Source organism: Perognathus longimembris, chromosome 5, assembly GCF_023159225.1.
Source record: "Perognathus longimembris pacificus isolate PPM17 chromosome 5, ASM2315922v1, whole genome shotgun sequence".
Taxonomy (NCBI): Eukaryota; Metazoa; Chordata; class Mammalia; order Rodentia; family Heteromyidae; genus Perognathus; species Perognathus longimembris.
Window position 1 is genome coordinate 7,336,585 of NC_063165.1, and position 27,850 is coordinate 7,364,434.

A 27,850-nucleotide genomic window follows, 5' to 3' on the forward strand; every position below is an offset into this window, starting at 1 on the left:
AGTTATTAAAAACTGACTATATGCATTATTCTTATCTTTCAGGAAATTTCCTTGCTTCTTTCCTATAGAGCAATTCTACTGGCTCTGTCTCCTCTGTCAACGGGCATTTTTGGTCCCTGTGTATATTGTGTGTAACCAATAAGGACACAGTCTTCATTACAATGTAACAATGGCTTCCACAACTAGTTACTGGCTTTTCTATAGCTTGGGTGATTCCAAATCTGAAGTAGTGGAAACTATTGTTGTAATTAGCGTGGGATCAGAAAGTCTTCTTTTTTTTTGGTCAGTTGTGGGGCTTGAACTTAGGGCCTGAGCACTATCTCTGAGCTTTTTTGCTTACTCAAGGCTAGCACTCTACCATTTTGAACCAAAGCACCACTTCCAGTTTTCTGGTAGCTAATTGAAGATCAGAGTCTCATGGACCTTGCTGCCCTGGCTGGCTTCGAACTGTGATCCTGAGATCTCAGTCTCCTGAGTAGCTAGGATTACAGGGCTGAGCCACTGGCACAAGGCAGCAATGCATAGAAAAAGATTGCCTAGTGTGAATCCTGAGCCCTGCAAAGGGTTAGGGGCTATGCTGCAGAAAGCCAATGTTTTCAGGATAAATGGCTACCATTTCCTAAATGGCTACCATTTCCCTGAGCATTTTTTTTGGCCAGTCCTGGGCCTTGGACTCAGGGCCTGAGCACTGTCCCTGGCTTCTTTTTGCTCAAGGCTAGCACTCTGCCACCTGAGCCACAGCGCCCCTTCTGGCCGCTTTCCATATATGTGGTGCTGGGGACTTGAACCAAGAGCTTCAGGTGTAGGAGGCAAGCACTCTTGCCACTAGGCCATATTCCCAGCCCCCCTGAGCATTTTTTAAGGCTTATTTTTCTATCTTTTTTTAAAATGCTCCCCCCTTCCACTTATTTGTAATTGAGTTAGCTAGCTTAATGGCTCTTCTAAACAACAATCATATTATAAAATCATAGTATAAAGTATGTATCTGAATATTCTTATTGACAGTAGTGGCTCTCTGCCCTTCAGACTTCAGGTCTAACACTCTGACAAGTTATTTTAATGGAGAGACCACAGACGTTGCCTGTTTGACCTTTCCTTAAGAGCTTAACAACTTGGAGGAAATCAGGCTACTGAGTAGACCGCAGATAAATGGTTCTCTTTCCTACTTTTCCAAAGAAAATTGAAAGAGAAAAAAGGAATACTAGCTGTAGCCCTTTGAAAATGATTGCTAATGACTGCAGCCATTGCATTCTGAGCCCAAATCAAAGGATATTCTACAGCCTATTTTTCTATCGTCTAGAAGCAAGCTACTTTACATATAATCAGGTCATAACTGTATTCAGACCTTCCTAAAGATATTTCCTAAGGGCCTTACATCAGTGTTACAAGCCCAAGTGTGTAAAGTATCTGTGAGCTCTACATCTGGGAATCCACAGAAGACAGGTGTGGACACAGCAGCATTGGATCAGTGCAAAGATACTCTTGTTAGTCCATGAAGCACAACTAGCCCTTGTAGGCAGGCTTCCACGGAAAGCCAAGGGCCACCTTCTTCAGTAAACTTGCTTCATACAAGATAGGCAAGGTGGGAAGAGGGCAGAATACTCTCTCCACTCCAAACTCCTGTGTTTCATCTTCAATAGTTTAGGGCTTGCCTGTAGTTTTTGCCAGTCCTGGCGCTTGGACTTGGGGCCTGAGCACTGTCCCTGGCTTCTTTTTGCTCAAGGCTAGCACTCTACCTCTTGAGCCACAGCGCCACTTCCAGCTTTTTTTTTTTTTCCTGGTTATGTGGTGCTGAAGAATCCGAACCCAGGGCTTCATGTATGCAAGGCAAGCACTCTACCCACTAGGCTATATTCCCAGGCCGACTTGCTTGTATTTCAGGCCCTGATATGTGAAGATGTGTCTTCTTCTGCAGGAGGCAGCCATCCTCTTCTGGTCTCTGAGAGATACGGGGACTACATTCCAGCATGGCCCCTGAGCAGCTAGCATTGTTCACAGGTGGCTCCGGGTTACAAGGCTTCCCTCTCAGGAAATTCTGCACTTGTTCTGCTCTCCAAATTTTCATCCTCATTAGAGTAATTTCCTGAATCTTCACTAGTTTGGGAATTGTACGTTTTGTGATCATCAGGTTCATTCACTGTTTTTTCTATTACAATTGCTCCTGCATCTTCAATAACGAAGCATCTTTCAATTTGTTCCTCTGATGTGGAAAGTAGAAGATTCCTTGATGGTGTTTCACAGAGATACTAATTTTTGAAAAGGAAAGGGACAGATTACTTAAAAATACAGACAATTAGTCATCTAGTTCTCATAGTTTATTTTTGCATCATTTAGAGAACCTATCTATGTATATTAAAAAAAACCCAAACAACTCAGCTAAGAACATGCCCATTGCATTGTAAGGTTCAGAATAAAGTCCTAAGGTGGGTGCCAGTGGCTCACATCTGTAATCCTAGCTACTCAGGAGGCTAAGATCTGAGGATCAAGGTTTAAAGCCATCTAGGGCAGGAAAGTCCCTGAGACTCTTTTTTTTTTTTTTTGGCCAGTCCTGGGCAGGGCCCGAGCACTGTCCCTGGCTTCTTCCCGCTCAAGGCTAGCACTCTGCCACCTGAGCCACAGCGCCCCTTCTGGCCGTTTTCTGTATATGTGGTGCTGGGGAATCGAGAGCTTCATGTGTAAGAGGCAAGCACGCTTGCCACTAGGCCATATTCCCAGCCCCCTGAGACTCTTATTTCTGGTTAGCCATCAAAAAGCTGTGATTCAAGTGACAGAGTGCCAGCCTCGAGTGAGGAATCTAAGGGACAGCACCCAGGCCCTGGATTCAAGCTCCAATTCCTGGCAGAGGAACAGCATGAAGTCCTCAGTAAGTTCATATACGTTTAAGCCTTTCTGGTGAATCTTGAAGAGCCTAAAGGAGGAACACTGATGCCAGGTAGGGACACAACAACTTGGGAGAGGCTGCAAGGGGGGGCGTGTTGGGTGGGATCATGGACATCTGATCTGCAAATAATACAGTCAGTTGCATCTGATCCACAGACACCCAGAAGCCCCAGTGAGAAATCAGTATTTCTCTGGTCTATGTTGCAACTGGCTGTGTGTATTTAAATTAACCGCTGGGGATATTAAGAGTACATAGGAATGGTATTTGTTGTTGGCTGGGATGAAGTCATTCTGTGAGGGCCGACATCCCAGTGGCCAAGGTTCTGCCTGGCTGTCTGCCTCCAGGCTGCCCTGGCCCAGCCTGGCCACCTGCTCACAATGCAGTCCCCCATCTTCCTGCAGGCTCCCTCCTTATGAATACCCCTCCCTAACTTAGAGGCAGCTGCTGCTCTTGATCCTGGAGACAGCCTTGCCAGTCTCTTCGGCATTAAACTTTTCTCCCCTCCTGGACATCTGTGGTGTGCTTTATCCAGCTGGGACATGTAACATTTATCAGAACAAATGGCTAATGCTGACTGAGTGTTCTAAAGAGTGCCAGGCTTCTTGACTCTTACCTCCAACTAACAAGTAGAAAATGAGAAGTGGCAGCGTGGCTCCAAGTGGTAGAAAATTAGCCTTGAGCAATAGAGCTCAGAGACAGCACCCATGCCCTGAACTCAAGTCCCACGACCGACCAAAAAAGAAAGAAAAGTAAAGTACATGCCACAATAGCCAAACTGCCAGAAAAATAGGAAACGGGGGGGGGGGGGGGGGGACGCCTTACCATTCTGCACTATCATTAGATTAAATGACTGCTTCTAAAGTTAATCTAGAAAATACCCCTGCAGTCTGTCAAGTGGTAGTATTTTCTGGGTATCAGGAAGTCATGTAACCCGCCTATTTGCTGCTCATTTCCCAGCTACCCACAATGAAGGGAACGCACCTCATCAATACTGGAAGGAGGTTTAGATGAAGGAAAGAATATGTAACCGAAACATCTCCAGAGGCTTTTCACCGCATAAAAGACAATCGAGACAGAAACGGCTGCGATGATAATTCCACTTATAATCCCCATTATGGAAAAATTTCCTAAAAAACAGCAAATGATGTTAAGCCTCAATTCACGGATTGACACACAAATGCAGCAATAGAAAACTCGCCATAATAATGTATGCACCAACTCTAGTGAATAATCTGCTTAAAAATATTTCTGCTAAACTGGGTACTGTCCTATAATCTACCTATGCAGGAGGCTGAGATCTGAGGATCATAGTTTGAAGCCAGCCTGGGCAGGAAAGTCCCCATGAGACGCTTATCTCCAATTAACCACCAAAAAGCCAGAAGTCGAGTTGTGACTCAAAGTGGTAGAGCATTAGCTTTGATAGAGCATTAACTCGAGAATAGTGCCCAGTCCCTGAGTTCAAGCCCCAGGCCTGGCAAAAAAAAAAGCTAGATCATCCAGAAAGACTGGAGACCACTTGTGTATAAAAGTTCACAATTGAATTACTTGATTAGACATAACTACTGAGTACTATAAAAATATAAAAATAATTTTAAAATACCCTAATAGTCCTATCAGGTGCCAAAGAGCAACAGTTAAAAGAAATCAATCATGGGCTGGGGATATAGCCTAGTGGCAAGAGCGCTTGCCTCGTATACATGAAGCCCTGGGTTCGATTCCCCAGCACCCACATATACAGAAAATGGCCAGAAGTGGCGCTGTGACTCAAGTGGCAGAGTGCCAGCCTTGAGCAAAAAGAAGCCAGGGACAGTGCTCAGGCGCTGAGTCCAAGGCCCAGGACTGGCAAAAAAAAAAAAAAAAAAAAAAAAAAAGAAATCCATCATGTAACTACCCAATGAAATATATATGGATATATATGGATATATAGAGAATGGAACACTGAGCATATGGCTCAAAGGCAGAGTGCTTGTCTGGCATGCACAGAGTTCAATTCCCACTGCAAAAAAAACTAGCTGGGCACTGGTGGGTCATGCCTGTAATCCTAGCTACTCAGGCGGCTGAGATCTGATGACTGCAGTTCAAAGCCAGCCAGGGCAGGAAAGTCTGTGAGACTCTGATCTCCAATTAACCATCAGAATACTGGAAGTGGCACTGTGGCTCAAGTGGTAGAGCGCTAGCCTTGAGCTGAAGAGCTCAGGGACAGTGCCCAGGTTCAAGTCCCACTAAAAAAACACTGAAGTGAGCATCAAAAATACTTTATAAAACTTGCTAGTTGCTGATGACCCATACCTATAATCCTAGCTACTCAGGAGGCTGAGATCTGAAAGTCATGGCTTGAAGACAGCCTGGATAGGAAAGTCTGTGCAACTCTTTTTTTTTTTGCTAGTCCTGGGCCTTGGACTCAGGGCCTGAGCATTGTCCCTGGCTTCTTCTTGCTCAAGGCTAGCACTCTGCTACTTGAGCCACAGCGCCACTTCTGGCCGTTTTCTCTATATGTGGTGCTGGGGAATCGAACCCAGGGCTTCATGTATACCAGGCAAGCACTGTTGCCAATAGGCCATATTCCCAGCCCTAAGTCTGTGCAACTCTTATCTCCAATTAACTACCAAAAAGCTGGAAGTAGAACTGTGGCTCAAGTGGTAGAACACTAAACTTGAGCAAAAAAGCAAAGGGACAGCTAAAGGTCCTGAGTTCAAGCCCTAGGACCGGCACAAGAAGAAAATAAATAGGTAAAACTGAAGGGCTTTTGATTCATGTAGTTCACGAAGAAAACATGATACCTATTGAAGTGAAGAGGAAATAGGGTAAGTTCGATACACGGTTTATATCAGGTTTAGTTACACTTTCCAAAGCACACTAAGAGACCTTACCTGCCTCGGTTGCTTTACACACTACGTTGCTGAAGGCACTCTTTTCCTGCCACAGAGGGCCCAGGTGCACTCGGGCTCTGACGCAGTACACGGTCAGTGGTTTCAGGTGGGGAATGGTAACCTCACGACTTTCTTGCACAATCTTTTTCTACAAAATAATCAGGTCATTGACAATTTAGTCACTCATGAACTCTATTTCCTGAATTTTTTTATGTTCAATATAAGTTTGGCCTCTGTCAAACATTAGTGGGTATGTGTCCAGGAAATATAAATCAAGTCTGGGGGGGCTGGGGATATGGCCTAGTGGCAAGAGAGCTTGCCTTGTATACATGAGGCCCTGGGTTCGATTCCCCAGCACCACATATACAGAAAACGGCCAGAAGTGGCGCTGTGACTCAAGTGGCAGAGTGCTAGCCTTGAGCAAAAAGGAAGCCAGGGACAGTGCTCAGGCCCTGAGTCCAAGGCCCAGGACTGGCCAAAAAAAAAAAAAAAAAGAAGCCAGGGGCAGTGCTCAGGCCCTGAGTTTAAGGCCCAAGACTGCCCCGCCCCCTAAAAAAAAAGAAATATAAATCAAGTCTGAGTAACTCTTTATAGCCTAATCAGAAAGCTAAAAAAAAAAAACAACACAAAAAACCCCCCACATGATATATCCCTAAGACAACAAAGTTTATAAGAACATTCTGTTGATTTAATTGTTATGCTACTTCTGATTAACCGCAAGCTGGTTTTAGCTTCACAATGCCTTTGTGGAAAGTATTATAGTTACAAGAGAAGGGGTGACATTGTTCAAAAAGAAATGTATGTAACTCCTCTGTATATCACCCCCCCTTTTTTTTTTGGCAGCCTTGGGGCTTGAACTTAGGGCCTGGGGGCTGTCCTTGAGCCCAAATCTATTCCTCTACCACTTTAAACCACAGAACCACTTCCGGTTTTCTGGTGGTTAATTGTACATAAGAGTCTCATGGACTTTCCTGCCCAGTTTCCTGAGTAAGCTAGGAATACAGGTGTGAGCCACTGATGACCAGCTTGTATATCATCTTTATAATACCAAAAAAAGGGGCTGGGAATATGGCCTAGTGGCAAGAGTGCTTGTCTCATATAATAACAAAAAAAATTTAAAGTCTTACAGTTGCACAGCCTCTATGAATTTTTTTAATTTCCTGGTGCCTTATTTCCAAATCTTTCAAATGAGAACAATTGCTATTCCTCTGTGTATTTGTCAGCTATGGCCACAATAATGCTGGGTAACAAAACCACCTCAACATTCAATAATTCAACATTCAACAATTCAAACAATTGTTTAGATTGGCTGGAGACACTCCCACTGAGGCCTGCTCCACCATCCTCCTTAAACCAGAGACCCTGTGAGAAATGCTTTCATCCTGACAAACAGGAGATACACAAGAGCCAGGCTAAGCCACGAATAATGAATGCCTGTGCTCACAACATATCCAGCAAGGCTCGTTGGGGACGAATACACCATCACAAGTATTTGCTGGAAATTTTCACTGAATTGTTCAACTGTCTGTAGAACTCCCAAACAGCAGAACTAGACTATGTAGTGCTTTTACCTCAGTATTTGAAGTATTTTCCCAAAAACTAACTTCATACTTATTTGATAAGACATCCACATCTTCTGGAACACTGATAGAGAGAACAAGCGCGTCCCTGTTGGATTTCACAGTAATGTTGGGAGGAGAGAGGTGGACTGGAAAGAAACAGTGAAGACGAAATAGACAATTAGACAGACTGCTCCATTAGATGTCCTCAAACAATTTAGAGAACTTGCACCCAGTTGGAGAGTGAGATCTCAAATGAAAACTTGACTTACTGTGTGTCTTAAAATCAAATTTCTTCTCTTCAGACCAAAAAGACGTGTTATTTCCATCAGTGGCTCGGATCCGGAGGAAGAAATCACCTCTGGAGAAGTTACTTTTAGAAAAGACACAGCGCGTGAGTTGAGTGTTTTCACAGCCAGATATGGGGGTCCAGTCATCCGCGTAGTTCCCAGGAAACCATTTTGAAAAAGCACTTTTAAGACAGAAGAAAAAAAGAAGTGTTTTTAAATTTAAACACACGAACTCAGTAAACACATACTCAGCACTTAGGACATGCCACCACCGGAGCTGAGACGAAGGAGCAGTTCCTAATCCTTAGGACACTGCAGACACAGGGGAGAAAAACACGCATGTCCCACACTAAAGGGAAACAAAGGGTACTCCAGAGCCAGACCAGCGGTGGCAGGTCACAAGTGGCTCCCCGCGGTGCTCAGGGCAGCTGTGACCTTTCAGGACTGTGGTGATTTGTTTGTAACACAGTCATTATTAAAAAGTGAACTCAAGGGCTGGGAATATGGCCTAGTGGCAAGAGTGCTTGCCTCACATACATGAAGCCCTGGGTCCGATTCCCCAGCACCACACATATAGAAAATGGCCAGAAGTGGCGCTGTGGCTCAAGTGGCAGAGTGCTAGCTTTGAGCAAAAAGAAGCCAGGGACAGTGCTCAGGCCCTGAGTCCAAGGCCCAGGACTGGCAAAAAAAAAAAAAAAAAGTGAACTCAAGCACATGATCACACCTGTAATCCTAGCTATTTAGGAGGCTGAGATTTGAGGATCACAGTTTGAAGTTAGTCTGGGCAGACAAATTTGAGACTCATCTCCTAGTAGTCACCAAAATGCTGCTAGTAGATGTGTGGTTCAGTGGCAGAGTGCTAGCTAGCCTTGGGAACACCACTCAGCCAGTAAGAGTGACATTTACAGGTAACGGGTGGAAATGGAAATTCATGTTGCATGAAATCAGCGAGACTCAGAGAGAAAGACCTGCATGTTCTCTCTCAAATGGGGTGGCTAAAAAAAAAAGGTAGCCTTAAAGGACTAAGTATTTTAGAGCAAACTGTTGAAAGCTAAGGAATTTATCTCAAAAGATCTGCTTTTTAGGACTAGCTCTAGCCACAGGTTTCTTAGGGATGAAGTGTGATACAGTTAAGAAGGAAATTTTGTGGAAACTTGGTATGTCTTCTGAGAGGGCAGAGGCAGCTACGTCTTTATTTAAAATTTTCATTTGCATATACTAATTGTACACAGGGGTTTTGTTGTGATAGCTACGCTCATGCATAAGATACTTTGGCCAAGTTTGTCCAGTCTATGCTACTCTTCCTTAGCCATCTCTCCACTGCCCCCCTAAAATTAACATTACTATTAGTAATCTGTGTGTGGTAGGTGTGTATGGACATGTGTGCACTCATGTACACGTGCCTGTACCAGGGCTAGAAAGCAAGGCCGGTCTCTCACTTGGCTTTTTTTTGCTCAAGGATGAGCAACACTTCAAACTTCTGGTTTTTGCTGGTTAGTTTGAGATAAGAGTCTCACAGACTTTTCTGCCAGGCAGGCTTTGATCCAACCTCAATCCTCAGATCGCAGCCTCCTGAGTAGCTAGGATTACGGGCATGAGCCGTCAGTGCCTGAATCCAAGTTCTTAATATTTTTAATCATTGGAAACTTGTAGAGTTACCGAACACAGGGCTTGGAGGTGTGGCTGATGTGATAAGAGTGCTTGCCCACCCAGCTTGAGACCCTGAATTGACATTCAGTACTGCAAAAATAAAAAGAACCCTACAGACTAGAACACATCGCATATCTAACAAATGAAGGAACCGAGGCCCACAGAGGTTCGTTCGGTCATGAGCTCCATGCAGTCCCGGAAGTCACCGGCATAGCTGGGGATTGAACCAGGTTTCCCTACTTTCTAGGGTGTCCCACCTGAGTGCCCGGAGTGGCAAGCAGGTGTAGCAATCATGAAGTCCAATTAAAATGAACTGGGAAAACTTAGAAAATGTAGGGGAAAAGAACTTACAAGGTCCACTGAACTTGGAAGGTGATGTCAGCATATGGGTAATCCCACGTCACAACACAGTCCTCATTTTTACCATCAATATTTATATTTTCTGGTGGAGGAAGCTTATTTTCCACTAGAAGCCAAAGAAAACATTACATGTGTGCATTTTTTTTTTTTTTTTTGCCAGTCCTGGGGCTTGAACTCAGGGCCTGAGCACTGTCCCTGACTTCTTTTTGCTCAAGGCTAGCACTCTGCCACTTGAGCCACAGCGCCACTTCCGGCCTTTTCTGTTTATGTGGTGCTAAGGAATTGAACCCAGGGCTTCATGTATACGAGACGAGCACTCTACCACTAGGCCATATTCCCAGCCCCACATGTGTGCATTTTTAAACGAGTAAGAAAAAAACTTTCTCTATTGTTTGCTTTTAAGAACTAAAGTACAGTAAATTTATAATTAAAATAATAAGCAAATCATAGTTCCTACTCTTGATTTTAATTATTGGTAAGATATTAATGACTAAATGTGAAGATGTATTACTTTTTTTTTTTTTTTTACTGGTACTGGGGCTTGAACTCAGGGCCCAGGCATGACCTTTAGCTTTTTTAGCTCAAGGTTGGTATTCTACCACTTGAGACATAGCACCACTTCTGTGTGTGTGTGTGTGTGTGTGTGTGTGTGTGTGTGTGTGTGTGTGTAATTACGGACAAAAAGGCTTCACAGACTTTTCTGCTGAGGCTGGCTTCAAACCATGATCCTCAGCGCTCAGTCTCATGAGTATCTAGGACTACAGGCATGAGTCATTGGTGTCCAGCTCTACTGTATCTGTCTATTTACTATCTCTTTCACTATCATGTATCTTTCACCATCAGTATGCTGGCAATCTACAGTTAGTAAATGGCTGCCGGCTATCCTCCTACCTGTGGTGTTTATGCAATACTCCGGACTGGGGTTACCAAGTTTGGCTCGTGCAAATAATTTCGCTGTAACTCTTAAACAATAGGAAGTCTCCGGTGAAAGATGAAAAAATTTGTATCTGTGATCAAAAGTTTCAGTTTGTTTCTGGAATAGAAAAGAAAAGAAGTCCAAGTAGGCACAAAATCCGATTTGAGAAAGATGGTATCTCATGTTTCTTTCCTATGGAAGGCGAGTCAAAAGGAAACTGACCTCCTCCCCTGAGGACGTTTCCCACAGAACTATGTAGTACTGGAAGCCAAACACTTCCTGATTCCACATGCTGCTGTCTTTTCTTCCGGGACGAGAGATCTCTATGATGATTGCTTTATCTTCAGCTTCGACACGAACTCCTGGAGCACCAATGTGAGCTGTGGACAACAAGGGAATGACCATGTAAGTTCACTAACACCTGCCCAAAATAGGCACTCAATACATGACCAGAGCTGTGCAAAAGAAATGAGGCAGTCTCTTGTGAGCCTTCCACTCCATGGATCTATACACCACACACCTCAAATAAGCACACAGACTGCCAGGGAGGCCGTGAAGGAAAGTAGGTGATACAAAATGATGCAGAATGGAAGCTGAGGAAGGCTTTTCTGAGAGAGGCTATGGGGCTGAAGCCTGAATCTGATGCATGGAAACACCCAGGGGAAAAAGGAGCCCAGGCCCAGGGGAAGTCAGATACAGGGTCCTAAAGGTGGGAACAACGTTTGAAAACACTTAGGGGGCAATGAGAGTGGCTGGCAATAAGAGGTGGCTAGAGGCCAGCTGGTAAAAGGACTTGGTAGTCTCGGCAGTCTGTGAAGGCAATCAGAGGCTGAGACTGGAGGGTCAGGATCCAATTGGGTTTTAGAAAGACTCCCCTGACTGAGGATGAGAAATCAAGAAGACCAGGATAGTGGGTGAAAGGGAAACAGTGAGAAGCCCTGGATGTGAATCTGACGACGCATCAGAGGAGATAGGAAAGATGACCGCAGGCTCTTGGGCTGAGCAGCTAAGGTCTTCACTTGAGAGGGAGACTACAGGGAGAGCAGGCTTGAGGAGAAAGAATGGAGAGCTTTAGCTGACCGTTAGTGAGACAGTGATGGCAGGTAAAGGGTAGCTTCCAGAAAGGGACTGCCATCCATCCGTTCCCTTGCAGTGCTGAATGGGTGGTGTTAGTGAAGAGGACAGAATGAGTAGAGGGGGCTCAGGAGGATATGGGAAAACAGAAGTACATTCTTCTTTGAGTTTGGGCACAGAGCTGTTTTCTCACTTTTTCATCTCAGAATCCCTTTATATTGTTTTGTTGTTGTTGTTGTTGGTGGTGGTGAACTTGTGCTAATAAAGCAGCTTAAACTCAAAGCTCACAGCCTAGATGCTTTCCCTTAGCTTTGTCATTCAAGGCTGGTGCTCTACTAATTGAACCACACCTCCAATTCTGGCCTTTTGCTGGTTAATTGGAGATAAGAATATCTTGGACTTTTCTTCCTGGGCTGGCTTTGAACCATGATTCTTAGAAGTCAGCCTTCTGAGTACAGGTATGAGCCACTGACACCTGGCTGTTTTACATTTTGAAATATCTGGCTTATGGCTTCTTCTCACAAGTGTGATCACTCGACTGTCACATGACAAGTAACAGCCTCCTTTGGAAAAGTCCACATGTACAAGAGACACTGATATTGAACAAGGCAATTCAGCCTCAGAATTTGTTACAGAAACATCTGTGTCTTTATGGAGCCCTGGGAAGGGACCACACTTTGAAAACCACTACTGGAGCCAAAACAGAAGAGCTGTACATCTCGCAAATGAACGGGCTAAGAAGGCTGTTCTGCAATATTCACCAATAAATATGAAGTGATTCAGCTACCTATGCTTTCTTACCTTTTATAAATGGTACAAATGGGTCAACCTCATGCCACGATGAAGTACTGTTTCCTTTTTCTGCTCGTATACGTAGTTTTAAGTCTTCATAAACATTAACCTGGAGTGCAGAAAAGTCACATTCGGTACCCACGATGTGCTGACAGCCAGGCAATTTCATCCAGTTATTCATCTCGGGTCTTTAAGGATGTCAAGAGCAAAGGGGTGAGCAAATATGTCAACAACACAGAAGTGTCCAAGTCCATTAATTTCCTCTACTACAGCAAATGTCCCATTAACATTTCAGTGTACAGTCTTCCATATACACCCACCGAGTAAAATGCTATTTCAGACATACTTAGTCTTCATATAGTTCTCTCTCATTTACTATTTCAAGGAAGCAGACAAATGATCTATTGAGCAAAAGTCATTTCTGCGCTGGCTTTGCTAATGGAGTTGTGTGACTGTTTGGCAGGACTTGAGTGTTTCTGGATCTTATTTTCCTTACTGAAAATGAACTGGAATTGTGTCCCTTCTGGCCTGCTCCTCTGAACAGATGACCTATCCCAGGGCAGACCTCTCCATGCCTTCTGCCATGTCCCAAACCAAAGCACTCTCCAATACCCCAGCTCCTTAATTCTGTCTATTGCACCACGGGAAACAATAATGTTTAGTTGTTAACATAAATGAACCAATTACTCCAGTGAACTGGCTAAACAAAATAACTTCAGGTTGGTAGAGCACTTGCCTAAACTCAGGACCTACCTGTGTTCAATCCCCAGTACTGAAATGGGAGAAAGAGGCTCCGGTGACCAAGAGTAGATTCCTCTTTCTAAAAAGGGAGCCAGGCTGGCTGCAATAGTGCATACCAGTAATCAATGAGGAAGATGAGGCAGGAGGATCATGAGTTCCAGACCATCTTGCTGGGTGCTGGTGGCTCACCCCTGTAATCTTAGCTACTCAGGAGGCTGAGATCTGAGGACTGAGGTTCGAAACCAGTTTGTGAGACTCTTACCTCCAATTGAGCACAGAAAAAGCTGGAAGTGGCACTGTGGCTCAAGTGGTAGAGTGCTAGCCTTGAACAAAAGGAGCTCAGGGACAGTGCCCAGGCATAGAGTTCAAGCCCCAGGACCGGCAAAACAAAAACAAAAACAAAAAATAGGGGTGTGGGGTGTGTGGGGGGGGGGGGGAAGCCTATAATGCTAACTATTCTGGAGACCAGAGATCTGAAGATTGTGGTTCAAACCAGCCTGCACAGGTATGTCCCAGAAATTCTTACCTAGATTTAACCATCAAAAAGGTAGAAGTAGAGCTGTGGCTAAAATGATAGTGTTAGTCTTGAGCAAAAAGACAATGCCCAGGCTCTGATTTCAAGCTCTAGGACCAACACAAACATAACAATACAACCCAATTTCAACAGTGTTCACTGTTCTATTTTCATACAAGCACAAGGCATTCAGCTCTGGGAAGGGATGGGAAGGACTGTGAGTGAGTCAGTCTCATCTCCATTTCTCTATCAGATGGGGCTGTGGCTTAGCAGTAGAGGTGCTTGCCTAGGATACATGAAGCCCTGGGTTTGATTCCTCAGTACTACATAAAGAGAAAAAAGCCAGAAGTGGCACTATGGCTCAAGTGGTAGAGAGCTAGCCTTGAGCAAAAGAAGCTCAGGGACAGTGCCCAGACACTGAGTCCAAGCCCCAGGATTAGCACAAAAAAGAAACAAAAAGAAAAAAAAAGAAATCTCTATCAATTGATAAACCTACTAAGTATTTCAAGATATGAAGTTACAAGTACTATGTAGACATACAATTTCCAGTAAATGGGAAAAGAAATGTTTCCCAGATCTGAAATTATGATGATGAAATTATAAAAGCATACCCATAGCATTCTGCAAATCAGTAAGTAGAGTCACTTACGTTTGATAATCTGCTGAAAATGTCACATTCTCAACAGGCTCATGGCTGCTGTTCCATTTCAGGGTAAAGTCATCATCTATGATGTAGACCTCCACATTCTCAGGAGGGTCCAGATTGGTCCCATCTACAAGGGGCAACAAGAAACAAAAAGACTTTATAGATGCTGTACCGTTATTCTTTAGCCATGCACTGGTGGTGCGTGCCTGTAATCCTAGCTACTTAGCTGGCTGAGAGCTGGGAATCCCAGTTGAAAGCCAGTCGGGGCAGAAAAGTCTTCAAGACTCTATCTTCACTTAGTCTGCAAAATGCAGGGCTAGAGACATGGCTCAAGTGGTAAAGCGTCAGATGCATCAGGAAACCACAAGAGTGTAAAACCCTGAGTTCAAGTCCTGGTACTAGCACCCAAAAAAAAACCCTCACATCAATTATTTGAGTGAATGCATTCAAATATAGCCAAGTGTACTGAGATATACCCTCTTTGTATCACATTCCAAGGCTCTGCTACATGGATAACTGAAACTACAGACAGAAGGGGACCCTGTTTTTCCCTAGGTATGCAGGCATGAATAGCTATATACACAACATACGTACACAATTATGACACTCTAAATGATGCACAATTTGAACCTTATGAGTTGCTTATTTCTAGAATCTTCCAACCAATATTTCCAGGCCACAGTTGACCGTGGGTAGCTGAAAGGCTAGAGAGAAAAACAGTGGGTATGGTGGGCCTGCTAGGTTCACGAAAGCTAAACAGACCTAGTGACTGATGTCAAAGGAGAACCCAGCCTTTGATTCAACTCCATTTTGTCTCTCCCTGACCTGTTCTCTTCGGAGTTACTCTTTCCTCAGTTTATCAGTTTAGCTAGAAAGCCAGGCTCCCAGGTCTGACTGTGCTGTGGTGGAAACTGCAAGGGCCTCCACGCAATGGGAAGTTAGTGACCTTGGCTCTAGGTTAGAAGGACAACCATATTCCCTAGATTGCTGTATGAAACCTTTTTATTAATTCAGAGTGTCTTTGTCTCTTCTATCCTTTATGGTGTGACATTACAATACAACTCTCCAAGCAAGTACCAGACCCAGGCAACTGCTTCCTCCACAAAGCTCAGGCTTCCTCTGGAGCTGAAGGCTTAAGAGGCTGGAGATCAAGCCTGCTCAGGGTCCACGAGAAAAGATACCTTCTCCTTTCCTTTGTACCCAATCAAATATTCTCGAGACAGTAAGGTGAAAGAGCAGACCCCTGACTTAACCAAACTTTTCCTAAGAATGCCAACTCAATCCAATGAGAATGACAGAATACTGATTCCGTCCTTTCCACCCTCTGCTGATACAATGCCCCCATCAATGCATTTACTGAATGTTTACAGACTAGGTGTGTGTGTGTGTGTGTGCACATGAGTGTGTGCTTGCACACTGGTACCAGGACTTGGGAATTCAGAGCTTTTGGCTCTAACTCAGCTTTTTTCTCTCATGGCAGGAACTCTACAACTTGAGCCACACCTCCATTCTGGCATTTTCACTGATTAGTTGGAGATGGAGTTACAAAGATTTCTCTGCCCAGGCAGGCTTAAAGTCTTTTTTTTTTTTTTTTTGCCAGTCCTGGGGTTTGGATTCAGGGCATGAGCACTGTTCCTGGCTTCTTTTTGCTCAAGGCTAGCACTCTGCTACTCAAGCCACAGGGCCACTTCTGGCCGTTTTCTGTATATGTGGTGCTGGGGAATTGAACCCAGGGCTTCATGAATACAGGGAAAGCACTCTTGCCACTAGGCCATATCCCCAGCCCCTGGCTTAAAGTCTTGATCTTCAGATCTCAGCCTTCTTGAATAGCTAGCATTACACACGTGAGCCACCACTGCTTACCGATCAGCTTTTAAATTTACTTCTGGTCCGTAGTACTTGTGGCTTTTACTTCTGCTTCAGGACAGTCATGTTATGTCCTTACAGAATTATTCTACCCCAGAAATCCTTAAAGAACTTTCTTTATGAGGATTGTTTCCAGTTACCCAGAAGTGAAACTGTTGGCTCATATGAGAATTCTATGTTGTTCTGAGGAACCATCATACTATTTTGTACAACATCTATTCAACATTTATTCCCACCACTAACACACAAGGGCTCCAACTTCCCCAGGTCACACCACAGTAGTAGCCATGCTCCTATAGTTCCAATTTGTATTTCTCCAATGATTACTGATGTTGTGCACATTGTTCACGTGCTTGCCTGCCAAATATAGGGATGTACCCATCAACTCCCAGTTTTCTCTCTTACTCTGCTGTGAATTGAACTCAGGGTCTTGCAGAAGTGGAAGACACTGAGCAATACCTCCAATACCCCATAAGACACTTCATCCCTGAACAGAATACAGCTCTTTATCCCTTATCTAAACTTGAAACAGATTCCACACAGTCAAAAGGCAGCAATTAGGTCCACAAGGCTATTTATAGTGGTAGTTATGTGGTATTCAGTCTACCCATCAGAATATCCTAATTCAATTAATTCTGGGACCAAGACAGGATAGGTACAGCCAGAGTTATCCTCTGGAATTCGCTAGAGGAAAGAGACCCTACAGTAAGGGGATCTATGGATAGATGGATGGTCTAGCAAGTGAAAGGCCCTGAGTTTGAACCCCAGTACTGCCATAAAACAAAACCCAAATCAAACAAAAAACAGTGACTGTCATATACGTTGTCAGGAGCACAATAAATGCCTATAAATTATATTTAATGTCTATAAATTAATTTTAGCAACTAATGTAGTTAAAAATTCCCTTACTTAGCCAGGTACCGGTGCTTCATGCCTGTAATCCTAGCTACTTAGGAGACAAAGATCTGAGGATTGCAAAACCAGGCTGGGCAGAAAAGTCCCTGAGACCCTTCAATGAGCCACTCAGAAAACCAGAAGTGGCACTGTGGCTCAAGTGGGAGTGAGCTAGCCTGGAGCTGAATTGCTCAGGGACAGTGCCCAAGACCCAGAGTTCATGCCCTGCGACCAACCAAATAAAATAAAAATAAAAATAAAAAAAGATTCCCTTACTTGGCTGGGAATGTGGTTTAGCAGTACAGTGTTTGCCTAGCATGCATGAAGCCCTGAGTTCGATTCCTCAGTACCACATAAGCAGAAAAAGCCAGAAGGGGCGCTGTGGCTCAAGTGGTAGAGTGCTAGCCTTAGGAGCAAAACAGAAGCTCAGGGACAGTGCTCAGGCCCTGGGTCCCAAGCCCCCAGGACTGGCAATACATACATACATACATACATACATACATACATACATAAATAAAAATAAAAAATAAATAAATTCCCTTACTTCATGCATGCACCTCCTCCCGGAATGTAAACTGAGCAATTGAAACACGTCTGAAATCGAATGCAGAATTTCCACTTAACAAAAGAAATGACCGCGGATCCTACTAGAATGCCAACACTTGCACACACACACACACACACAAAGAACAACAACAACTATGCAATACTTGCGGAGAGTGTGAGGACTAGAATTCCACTTACCACACGTGTATCATTTCCTAAGGCTACAAGTACTGTTGAATGCACTTGGCTATCCATCCCCCGCCCCCCTGCCCCCCGCGATTCCCCCCCCCCCCCGCGACTGTGTGGCACGGGGCTGGGGGCCTGGCGCGGGGTACCCCGGCCCCTGCATCGACTGTAGGGTGAATCTCCACATCCTACGCACACTGGGCCCTCGGCCCTGACCCCGCCGGCCTCCAGCGTGGGGGGGTCCCCCCCTCCCCGCCCGATGACGCCGGAACCCGGGGGTGGGAACGCGGCTCCCTGCCAGCGGCGCGGCGCGGCGGGGCCCGGGCTGCACCGGTTGCCGCCCCGGGGACACACGACCGCAGGGCCTCCCTGAGAGAAGTCGGCCCGCTCCCCTCCGCCTCCCGCCGCCGTCGGAACTCGCGTCTCTCACCTGCGGCTGCCGGAAGCATCCACAGCGCCGCGGCCACCAGCACCAGGGTCGCCATGCCCGGGAGAGCGAGCGCGTCGCGGCCGCACGGACCACTCACATCTCCGGGCTTCCCAGCGGCTGAGGGCAGACGGAAAACCTCCGCGGGGATCCCGTGAGCGCGCCGCCCTTCCCTCAGACGCCACGCCCCCCACCGCGAATGCCCCGCCCCCGCCCGCCGCGATCGCACCGCCCCTTCCCCGAAGCCACGCCCTCCCTACGAACGCCCCCCCCTCCCTACCTCTGCCGCGAGCGCGCACGTCTCCCGGGAGCGCGCACTGCCGCCGCCACCACGCCCCTGCGCCGAGAACGCGCCCGTCCCTCCTGCTAGCGCGCTGCGCCGCCCACGCGCACGCCGCCGCGTCCTCCTCCTTCGCGTGTGCTGCTGCGGGGTTCGCGCTCCGCCCAACGGCAGGTGTGGTCGGGCTTGGGGCCTGGGTGCTGCTGGTGCAGGCTCGCCTCCGGCTAGGCCGCTGAGCCAACCCCCCCTCCTCCCCCCATTCCTCCTCCTCCCCCCTTCTCATCCCTCCCTCCTCCCCTCTCCTCCTCCCTCTTCCTCCTCCCTCCTCCCCCCCCTTTTTTTTTTTTTAAAGAAATGAGTTACCGAGTCTGAAACATTGGTGGTTGATGAAAATCAAAACCAAAACCCTACCCTTTTAAAAATTTTAGGGCATGTTAGAAACATCTGTACTTTAAGGCTTGTAGTTATGGACTACATTACTGCAAATTTTTGAATCTTAGTGATCCAAATCTTCAGCCATATTTCTTTCCTAATATATCATCGTCTAGTGTTACTAGCTGAAGAATTATATTTTATCATCATATGGTAGCAAGAAGGACAGATGTGTGGCTCTTTGTCTTAGAATTAGCAAGACAAAATTGCAAAAGTTCCTTTTAAATAGCCCAGTGTTAGGAAATTTTGTGAAGAATCAAGTGAATGAGTATTACATGACTTAAATGCTGGGTGCGGGTGGCTCATTCCTGTAAACCTAGCTACTCAAGAGGCTGAGATTTCAGGATCATAGTTTGAAGCCAGTCCGGGCAAGAAAGCCCACAACAGTCCTGTCTACAGTTAACCAGTAAAAAGCCAGAAGTTTTGGTTCAAGCGGTAGAGCACCAGCCTTGAGTGAAAAAGCTAAGAGACAGCACCCAGATCTTGAGTTTAAATCTCTGTACACACACACAAATAGAACTGCAGTGGGGCTGGGAATGTGATCTAGTGGTAGAGTACTCACCTTGTATGCATGAAGCCCTAGGTTCAATTCCTCAGCATCACATAAACAGAAAAAGCCGGAAGTGGTGCTATGGCTCAAGAGGTAGAGTGCTAGCCTTGAGCAAAAAGAAGCCAGGGACAGTGCTCAGGCTCCAGGACTGACAAAAGAAAGAAAAAACTGTAGAGATTTCCTTTATTGAGAGATATCATCCTAGTGTAATGACTTCTTAGCATGACATACCAAGAGTTGCTGTAATATAGTAGGAAGATTAAATGACAAGTATAATTACATTTCAGTCTTTGTGGCCATGTTTGTTTGTTTTTTTTTTTACTGACTTCTTGAATGGTATGCTCAGATTGTCATTTTTAGACTAAAATGGTTCACTACTGTTACTCATTGATGCATTCACAATTTTTAACTGCCAACTCAGAAATTCATTTTGAAAGCATTCTATTAGTTCAAAATAGCTAATATAATCTACAAACAATGCTTAATCAGGCCAAATAAATAGGTAGACATTGCAACAATCTCTAAAGGAGAATAAGCAGAAAGTATTACACACATTTCTACCTAGAGGACTTCCCTTGTTCCCTGTGTGCCACATATCACTACCTGTGACATATGATCTTGATGAAATGTCATCTGGTGCTAAATGCTAGACCATATGTCAAATACTAGTAAATCTCAGATCTTTCCATTTGGCGATGCAATTTGTACTGTACTCCCGGGAATCCTTTATTTCAACACAAACCCCAGTATGGATGTACTCCAGTTTAGAAACCTACTTTAGGATCTTTTAGAAGAATGAGTTCACTTCTTTGGGGGCAGAAAGATTGTTAGATTGTTAAGGTGCAGAATCCTTGGCTGAGCCACAGCTCAGTGTTAGATCATTTCCAGAGGTTCAAACCTATCTGTAGGCTACTCAGGATTTTGAGCTGCTCTACTGTGGAATTTCCAGAATTGCTTTTTCCCTGGATGCTTTATCATCTTGATCAATTCCTCATCACAGCTAGCAGGCAATTGGGTTAAAAAAAATAACAATGAAGTGAAAAGTAGAAATACTCAGCTAGTTGGGTGGCAGCAGGATGTTGGACTATGGCAGGAGACCTGGATTAAGAAGTGATTATGGAGAGACAGTATAAAAATGTGACAGGAGCGCTGGGAATGTGGCTTAGACGTAGACCTGCCTAGTGTGCATGAAGTCCTGGGTTCGATTCCTCAGTACCACATAAACAGAAAAAGCCACAAGTGGCGCTGTGGTTCAAGTGGTAGGGTGCTGGCCTTGAGCAAAAAGCTCAGGGACAGTGCCCAGGGCCTGAGTTCAAGCCCCTAGGACTGACAAGAAAAGAAGAGGGAAGCTACTCACCACTGTATTTGAAGGGCTAGGTGCAGTGTATCTTGAGAGGTTGAATCGAGGCTGGCTGTGCATTCACTGCGTGCTAAAGTTGTTTTCAAGTGACATCACGTACTTTAGATTTGGGGAGCCATGTATCTCTGAAATAGACTCTGGCTGCTAGTTAAGCGAATGGAGTTCTAAAGTTGACTAGATTTGGATTGGTATCCCTGTGCTGTCCATCCTAGGACTTGGACAATTTAATCTTTTCTTTCTAGGGAGTATAGTGGTTTGAGGAGGGCTAATTAATTTGTGAAAAGAGCTTATTTCGCCCTCACTGTGGTGTTATCGTTTCTCTGCTCCAGAAGGGCTCAGGGGGGAGATCTAGTTCTATTAGAGGAAAAAAATGAAGAATTATACCATCCCCAGTCTACAACCTCAGCTGGGCTGAAATTTCAAACCTCTGTCCTACCACTTCTCATTTTTAACAGATGGTCTCTTACAAACTTCTACTTTCTTTAAAAAAAAAAATACAAGCAATCAACAGATTGGCTTTCAAATCCTGACCACCAAGACCCAGAGCTCACATGCATGCATCCATTTTTTTTCTATCTCCTAGTGGGAAGACACCTTGGGGGGACTTCCTATTGGTTATTTCTTCCCTTTCCCAGCTCTTCACTTCTCTTTGGCTCCTCCTTATTAATATCCAAAGGCATTTAACATGAATCTTGAGTAATATCAGAACTGATAACTTCTTTTTTTTTTTGCCAGTCTTGGGCCTTGAACTCAGGACCTGAGCACTGTCCCTGGCTTCTTTTTGCTCAAGGCTAGCACTCTACCACTTGAGCCACAGCACCACTTCTGGCTTTTTCTGTGCATGTGGTGCTGAGGAATCGAACCCAGGGCTTCGTGCAAGCACTCTACCACTAAGCCACATTCCCAGCCAACAAGTTGTTTCTGGAAGCTATGATTTCTTAGTGTATCATGGAATCGAGAGCACACGTCATACAAAGAAGTGCAGGCCCTTTTGACTCACCTGTTTGTTTTTGAATCCCATTTTGATTATTTGCAAAGTTTTGCTGCTTCAGGAATAAACCAAAATAAAACATCATTCTAAACAAGGCCCATCACTGAGTTGAAACCCCTTTGAACAACTACTTAAAGATAATAATAAACACTGTCATCTGGCCTTGCATCCACCAACCCTACCAGAAATCGTCTATGACCTTTTGGCTTTTCTTTAACATATTTATATATGTCCTCCACAGCCTCTGACAATGAGCACCTGTACGTTTGTTGAAGGAAGGCCAGAAGTTCTTGAGAACATAGACTTCCTGGAAGCAAGGCTTGCCTCTCCCTTCTAGACCCATTCTTTCTATGTATCCAAAGATGGAATAGGAAGGATTGACCTCCACCCTATTGTCTCAGGCCCATGAGGACACCAGGCAGAACCCGGACATTTCACCTAGGCCCTTCTCTAAACAACCCCTAGTTGGCTAAAGGAAAAGCCCCAACATGTGGGAACCTGCTTTGATATGCACCTAGACCCAGCTGTAAACAACCCTTTGTGGGCCAAAGGGAAAAGCCCCACCTTGCTAGTCCTAGTGGTGCTTTCAGTAACCTCTACCTCCTTGCTCAGACCCCATATAAGCCTGGTTCCAAATTCACCCCCTCTCACAACCTCCAATCCCATGGTCTGTGCCCCTCCCTGTTACTCAAGAAACAGTCCTTGTCTGTTGACCATCCGGCCTATTCCTTTTCCATTCTCCATTTTTCTAACAACACTTGTAAGCACTGACTGTAGGAGTAGAAACAGCACTGTTCCAACTTGTTATGAGGCATATACTCCACGCATATACTCTTGAGCTTTTTCATAGAATGATGATTTTTTTTTAATGGCACATTCTTATTTATCTAATAGTACAGGGCTTTGAACTTGCAGCGATCATGATTTAATCACACATTGGGAGGGCTGGCTTCCCTGGAGGGCTTTCCTTCTTCGTCTCATTTCCCCTCTGCTCAGCAACTTGCTCTCTGAGGAAAGCTGCAAGCTCTCATTCTTCATTCCGGGATGTGCTTCTGAGTGGAATCAAATTAAGATAGATGGTACTAGGTACCTCATAGGACTCAACTATCTCCCTCCCCACGCCAAACCCCCTCTTGAAAGGTCAGCACACGAATCTGGTGAGGAAGAGCAGATTTCCACTTTTTTTTTTTTATTCTAGCGCAGAGTCTGATAGAACGTAGACACCTAGAATATGTCAGACTTGTGTCTAAGACTGTTGAACCACAAAAACCTGTAAACAACAGTTGGAATCCATGTCCCAGCTGTCTTAAAATCTGCTTCTGCTGATACTGGGGTTTCATATCTGTTTATCACCACCACACCAGGGTACTTTCCACTTCTGTAAAAACAGTCAAAATAGAATTGAGAAATAGGATTGATGTTTTTGTACTTAATGACTTTCGTAGCTTTAGGACAACTTCAATGTGCATTGAAACATTTATTCCAGTTATAACACAGACTAAAATAAAGACTCCCAGTTTCTGGGATAGGACTGAAGAGTTTATGTTCCTAATAATATTAAGTTGGCTGAAAGAATCAGTAACTTACAGAATTTGCCATTCTTGTTACCACTAGCTTAGACAGTTTATGTTTTACACTTTCTGTGTCTTGTATGCAATCTTCTGCAATATATATGGTTGCTTACAGTTGTATACTGGTATTTATGTAGATTTATATTATACTTACATATTTTATACATATATTTGTATTGTTTCTTATAGTTTGTCAAAGGTTCTTTTTTTTTTTTTTTTTTGGCCAGTCCTGGGGCTTGGGACTCAGGGCCTGAGCACCGTCCCTGGCTTCTTTTTGCTCAAGGCTAGCACTCTGCCTCTTGAGCCACAGCACCACTTCCAGCTTTTTTTTTCCTGTTTGTGTGGTGCCGAGGAATCAAACCCAGGGCTTCATGCATGCTAGGCAAGCACTTTACTGCTAAGCCACATTCCCAGCCCCTCCAAGTTTCTTATTCATGATGGATGTTAGTTAGCTGTTCCCTCACTTAGTTTTATAGAAGATTAACTTTACCTAATCTTAAGCACAAGCAGCAAATCACCTTCTTTTCAGATATCACACAACATACCCAAATGTATATTACAAATATAGTGCATCTCCATGAAGTGTAGACTCTTTCAGGGCACTTTTTATATCCCATTGCAGTTTGGATGTGGTTTGTCCCTCACACATCCCTGCACTGAGGCTTTGTAATCAATGTGGTAGTGAGGCCTTTAAGAGGAGGTGCCTGGTGATGTCATTAGGTCACTAAAGGTTCTGCCCTCAGAGAGATTAAGTGATTTCCAGTAAGAGTTGTTATTAAAGCCTGACCTTGGCCCTGAGTGGTTCTCTGGTCTCCTAGTGGTCATCTTATCTCTTGCTTTTTAACCTCCCAAAGCGTGAACTAAATAAACCTCCTTTCTGTTTTTCTCTCTTTTTTTTTTCTTGTAAGATCTCCCAGTGTGTTGACTGTCTTTTTAGTAACTTGTAGTAATAATGTTCTGGTAACTCTGTTCTTTGCTATGCTGGAACCTTTTATTTTGATATAATCCCATTTGTCAAGTCTCTCTCCTATGTGCTGGGCCTCTGGGACTCTGCAACAAGTTTCTGCCGATGAGTTCTAGTGTTTCCCCTAATCTCTTTTCTTTATAAAGTCCCTTACTTTGGGTATTTTGTTATAATAATAAAACACAGACTGATACACACAAAGTGATTCGCTTCAAAGCAAAATCTCCTATCTCTGCTCTATTCTAATACACTGTCATCAGGTTTCTCCGAATAAAAACAAGGTCCCTAGAGGAATCCATGAGCTCAAGTGTTTCTGGGAAGCAGAAAGAAGATGTTGCCAGAACACTGTGGAGGGGGAAGGGAAAACCTCAACTGGGGGCATAGCAGATGTAGATGACCCAGAGGACCTACCAGCGAAGCCTAACCACACAGGGGAGGAACAGAGGAGCAGCGAATGGGAGGAAAGGAGCAGAAGCAGCCAATCAGCTTGGGGAGTGGATGCTGCAGGGAAAAGGGACTAGGGCTAGGGATTAACAATACCAGAAAACCCTTCAGAGGACAGGCTCTGTGTCCTGAGCATGTGCTTGGGATAAAGCAGAAAGCCTTTAGTCAGAAACATGCTTCAGTGTTATATAGCGAGAAACTCTGTTCACTGGTTGGTGTGCTGAAGAATAAGCTGGAGGCCATTTTACCTGAAACCTTGTGGGCCAGATGGAACAACCTACAGTCCCTTCGTTCACCATAATGCCACTGCCGTGTTGCCCTCACTGGAATCCCTCTTTTAGGTTTACCTACTAACAGTTAAGAAAGTAAATGAGCTTGCCTGCCATTTATCTAGTGAGAAAAACTCGTGAGATAAGTTTGTTCTTGGAAATAAATTTATTTGATGTATTGTAATGGAACACACTTGTGATACTTTACCCACGGCAGCAACCCAAGTGTCCCGTCAGTGAATGAATGGATAAATGAAATGTAGAATGGATATTCAGCCTGTCCACCACATCCACTGACTCCACCTGTATGAATCTGGCCAACTGCGAATCGAAACTGCCTGGGAAAAGATTCCATTTGTGTCAAGTATTTTTTTTTTTTATGGTGGTGGTGGTTGTACTAGAATTTGAACTCTGGGCCTCATGTTTGCTAGATTAAAGCTCTTATCACTTGAGCCATACTGCTAGCTCTTCTTTTTTTTTTTTGCTGGTTGTTTTAGAGATGGAGTCTAGTGAACTTTTCTGCCTGAGTTGAAAACAACAATAGAACTATTCATGATAGCCAACTTTTAGAAACAGCCAGCTACTCTTCAACCCATGACTAGACCAAGAAAACGAGTACACACCAACACACACACCACGGAAATTTTATCCATCAGGAAGAATAGTATTGTATCATTTGGATGGGAATGGATGGACTTGGAAAAATATATACATTAAGTGAAGTAAGTCAGGTTCAGGGGGTTCTTATGTAGTGTTTGCTTGGTCCTGCCAAAGGTGAGGCAGCCACAAGAAAGCACAGACTTGATGGGGTAAGAAAGTGACGTGAACTCTCGTTTCCTAGCAGAGAGCTTCTTCCTCGGTTCTTTTGACGGGAATTGGATAGGCTGGGACATTTTCTGAACTAGAATTGAGGAAATGAGATGGTGAATCAGAACCTAGGAACCCCGCAGGTAAGTCCCTTGCCGAGGACAGGAGGGTTCAAATTAAAGCAATCTCCGCCTCTTTCTCCTTCCTATTTTAGGTCCTCAGAGATATTTTAACTAACTGTGTTAAAACAATGCAGCCGTTTAGCGATATATTTTTCCTGGCACTGCCAAAACAAGTTTCCCTGAAGGAAGTGGTTTTAAACCAGTGACAGAGGCCAGAGGTCCAAAATCAAGATGTTGGCAAGATCCCCATTCCGCCAAAGGTTTTGGGGGGATGGCGGTGGGATTTTTCCTTCCCTATTCCTGGTTTCTGAGGCTGGATAACCATCTTTTGAGTTCCTTGGCTTGAAGAAGAATCACTCCAATATCTATTTGCGCCTTCACATGACTTCCCCATATTTTTGTTTGTGTTTGTGTTTCCTTACAGTAACACAAGTCAGATGGGTATGATAATGCATACATGTTTGAGACCTTGTCTTAAATAAGTAAGTATCCTGGTCACTGGACTAGGTCTACTCTAATTCAGTGTGATTTCACCTTAAACTAATTATATTTGCCCCCCCTAAAATTTAAGATCCTATTCTAAAGCCCTTCCTTCCTTCCTTCCTTCCTTCCTTCCTTCCTTCCTTCCTTCCTTCCTTCCTTCCTTCCTTCCTTCCTTCCTTCCTTCCTCCTTCCCTCCCTCCCTCCCTCCCTCCCTCCCTCCCTCCCTCCCTCCCTCCCTCCCTCCCTTCCTTCCTCCCTTCCTTCCTGCCTGTTCCTTCCTTTCTTCCTCCTTTCCTTTCTCCCCCCTTCTTTCCTTCCTCCCTCCCTTCCTTCGGCTCCATTGATCTTTTTGTATGTACCAAACTGTTTTTGTTACTATGGCTCTGTGGTAAAGATTGAAAACTGGAATTGTGGTACTTATAGCATTACCTTTTTTTTTTTTTGTCATAGGATTTAAACGCAGAGCATGGGTGCTGTCCCTGAGCTTTTTTGTACAGCTCCACTTCTAGTGATTAATTGAAGGCAATAGTCTCCATGGAATTTCCAGCCCAGGCCAGCTTCTAATCAGAATCCTCAGATCTCAGCCTCCTGAGTAGCTAGGATTACAGATTACAGGCATGACAGCACCTGGCATCCAGCATTGCTTTTGTTGCTTAGGATTGCTTTGGCTATTTGTACTTCTGTATGAATTTTTTTATTTTATTAATTTCTATTACCTCTGTCTAAGAAGAACAACATTGGGGTTTTGATGGGTATTGCCTTTAGCAGTGTGGTCATTGTCACCATACTAAATCTGCCAAACCATGAACATAGGATGTCTTTCTACCTCTTAATGTCCTTTATAGTTTGTTTGTTTGTTTGTTTGCCAGTCCTGGGCCTTGGACTCAGGGCCTGAGCACTGTCCCTGGCTTTTTTTTGCTGAAGGCTAGCATTCTGCCACTTGAGCCACAGTGCCACTTTTGGCTGTTTTCTATATATGTGGTGCTGGGGAATCAAACCCAGGGCTTCATGTATATGAGGCAAGCACTCTTGCCACTAGGCCATATTCCCAGTCCCTGTCCTTTGTAGTTTCTTCAGAGATTTATTTACTTATTTTTCATGATAGGAGTTTTTTGGCCAGTCCTGGGGTTTGAATTCAGGGCCTGGGCACTGTCCATGAACTTCTTTTGCTCAAGGCTGCCACTCTAGCCACAGCACCATTTCTGGCTTTTTCTTGTATGTAGTACTGAGGAATTGAACCCAGGGCTTCATGCATGTAAGGCAAGCACTCTACCATTAAGCCACATTCCCAGCCCCTAGGTTAGGTTTATTCCTAGGTATTTTGGGGGGTTACGGTGAACAGAATTCTTCCCTTTCCATCTGCTC

General features: G+C 44.5%; 1 protein-coding gene and 1 long non-coding RNA gene across 2 annotated transcripts; one reads left to right on the plus strand and one right to left on the minus strand.

The window, feature by feature from the left end:
• Positions 1–198: 198 nt before the first annotated feature.
• On the plus strand, positions 199–27,606 carry LOC125351501. The gene is made up of 4 exons (XR_007210963.1): positions 199–266; positions 16,530–16,533; positions 24,956–24,968; positions 27,594–27,606. It is a non-coding gene; the product is annotated as an uncharacterized LOC125351501 (long non-coding RNA).
• On the minus strand, positions 1,777–18,322 carry Ifnar1 (interferon alpha and beta receptor subunit 1). The gene is made up of 11 exons (XM_048346299.1): positions 18,216–18,322; positions 14,297–14,420; positions 12,402–12,580; positions 10,749–10,906; positions 10,502–10,643; positions 9,602–9,716; positions 7,583–7,782; positions 7,323–7,459; positions 5,752–5,899; positions 3,863–4,008; positions 1,777–2,246 (listed from the first exon to the last, which is right to left on the minus strand). Exons 1-11 carry the CDS (start codon positions 18,268–18,270, stop codon positions 2,010–2,012), a joined length of 1,641 nt encoding a protein of 546 aa, XP_048202256.1. The 5' UTR covers positions 18,271–18,322; the 3' UTR covers positions 1,777–2,009.
• Positions 27,607–27,850: the final 244 nt, after the last annotated feature.

Excerpts from the sequence above, each read along its gene's own strand:
- Ifnar1 (XM_048346299.1), bottom strand. The coding sequence starts at position 18,270 with ATGGCGACCCTGGTGCTGGTGGCCGCGGCGCTGTGGATGCTTCCGGCA. Across the intron at positions 7,460-7,582 it reads ATTTGATTTTAAGACACACA|TCCACCTCTCTCCTCCCAAC; the intron begins GTAAGTCAAGTT and ends GTTTCTTTCCAG. Across the intron at positions 4,009-5,751 it reads GTGTAAAGCAACCGAGGCAG|GAAATTTTTCCATAATGGGG; the intron begins GTAAGGTCTCTT and ends GCTGTTTTTTAG.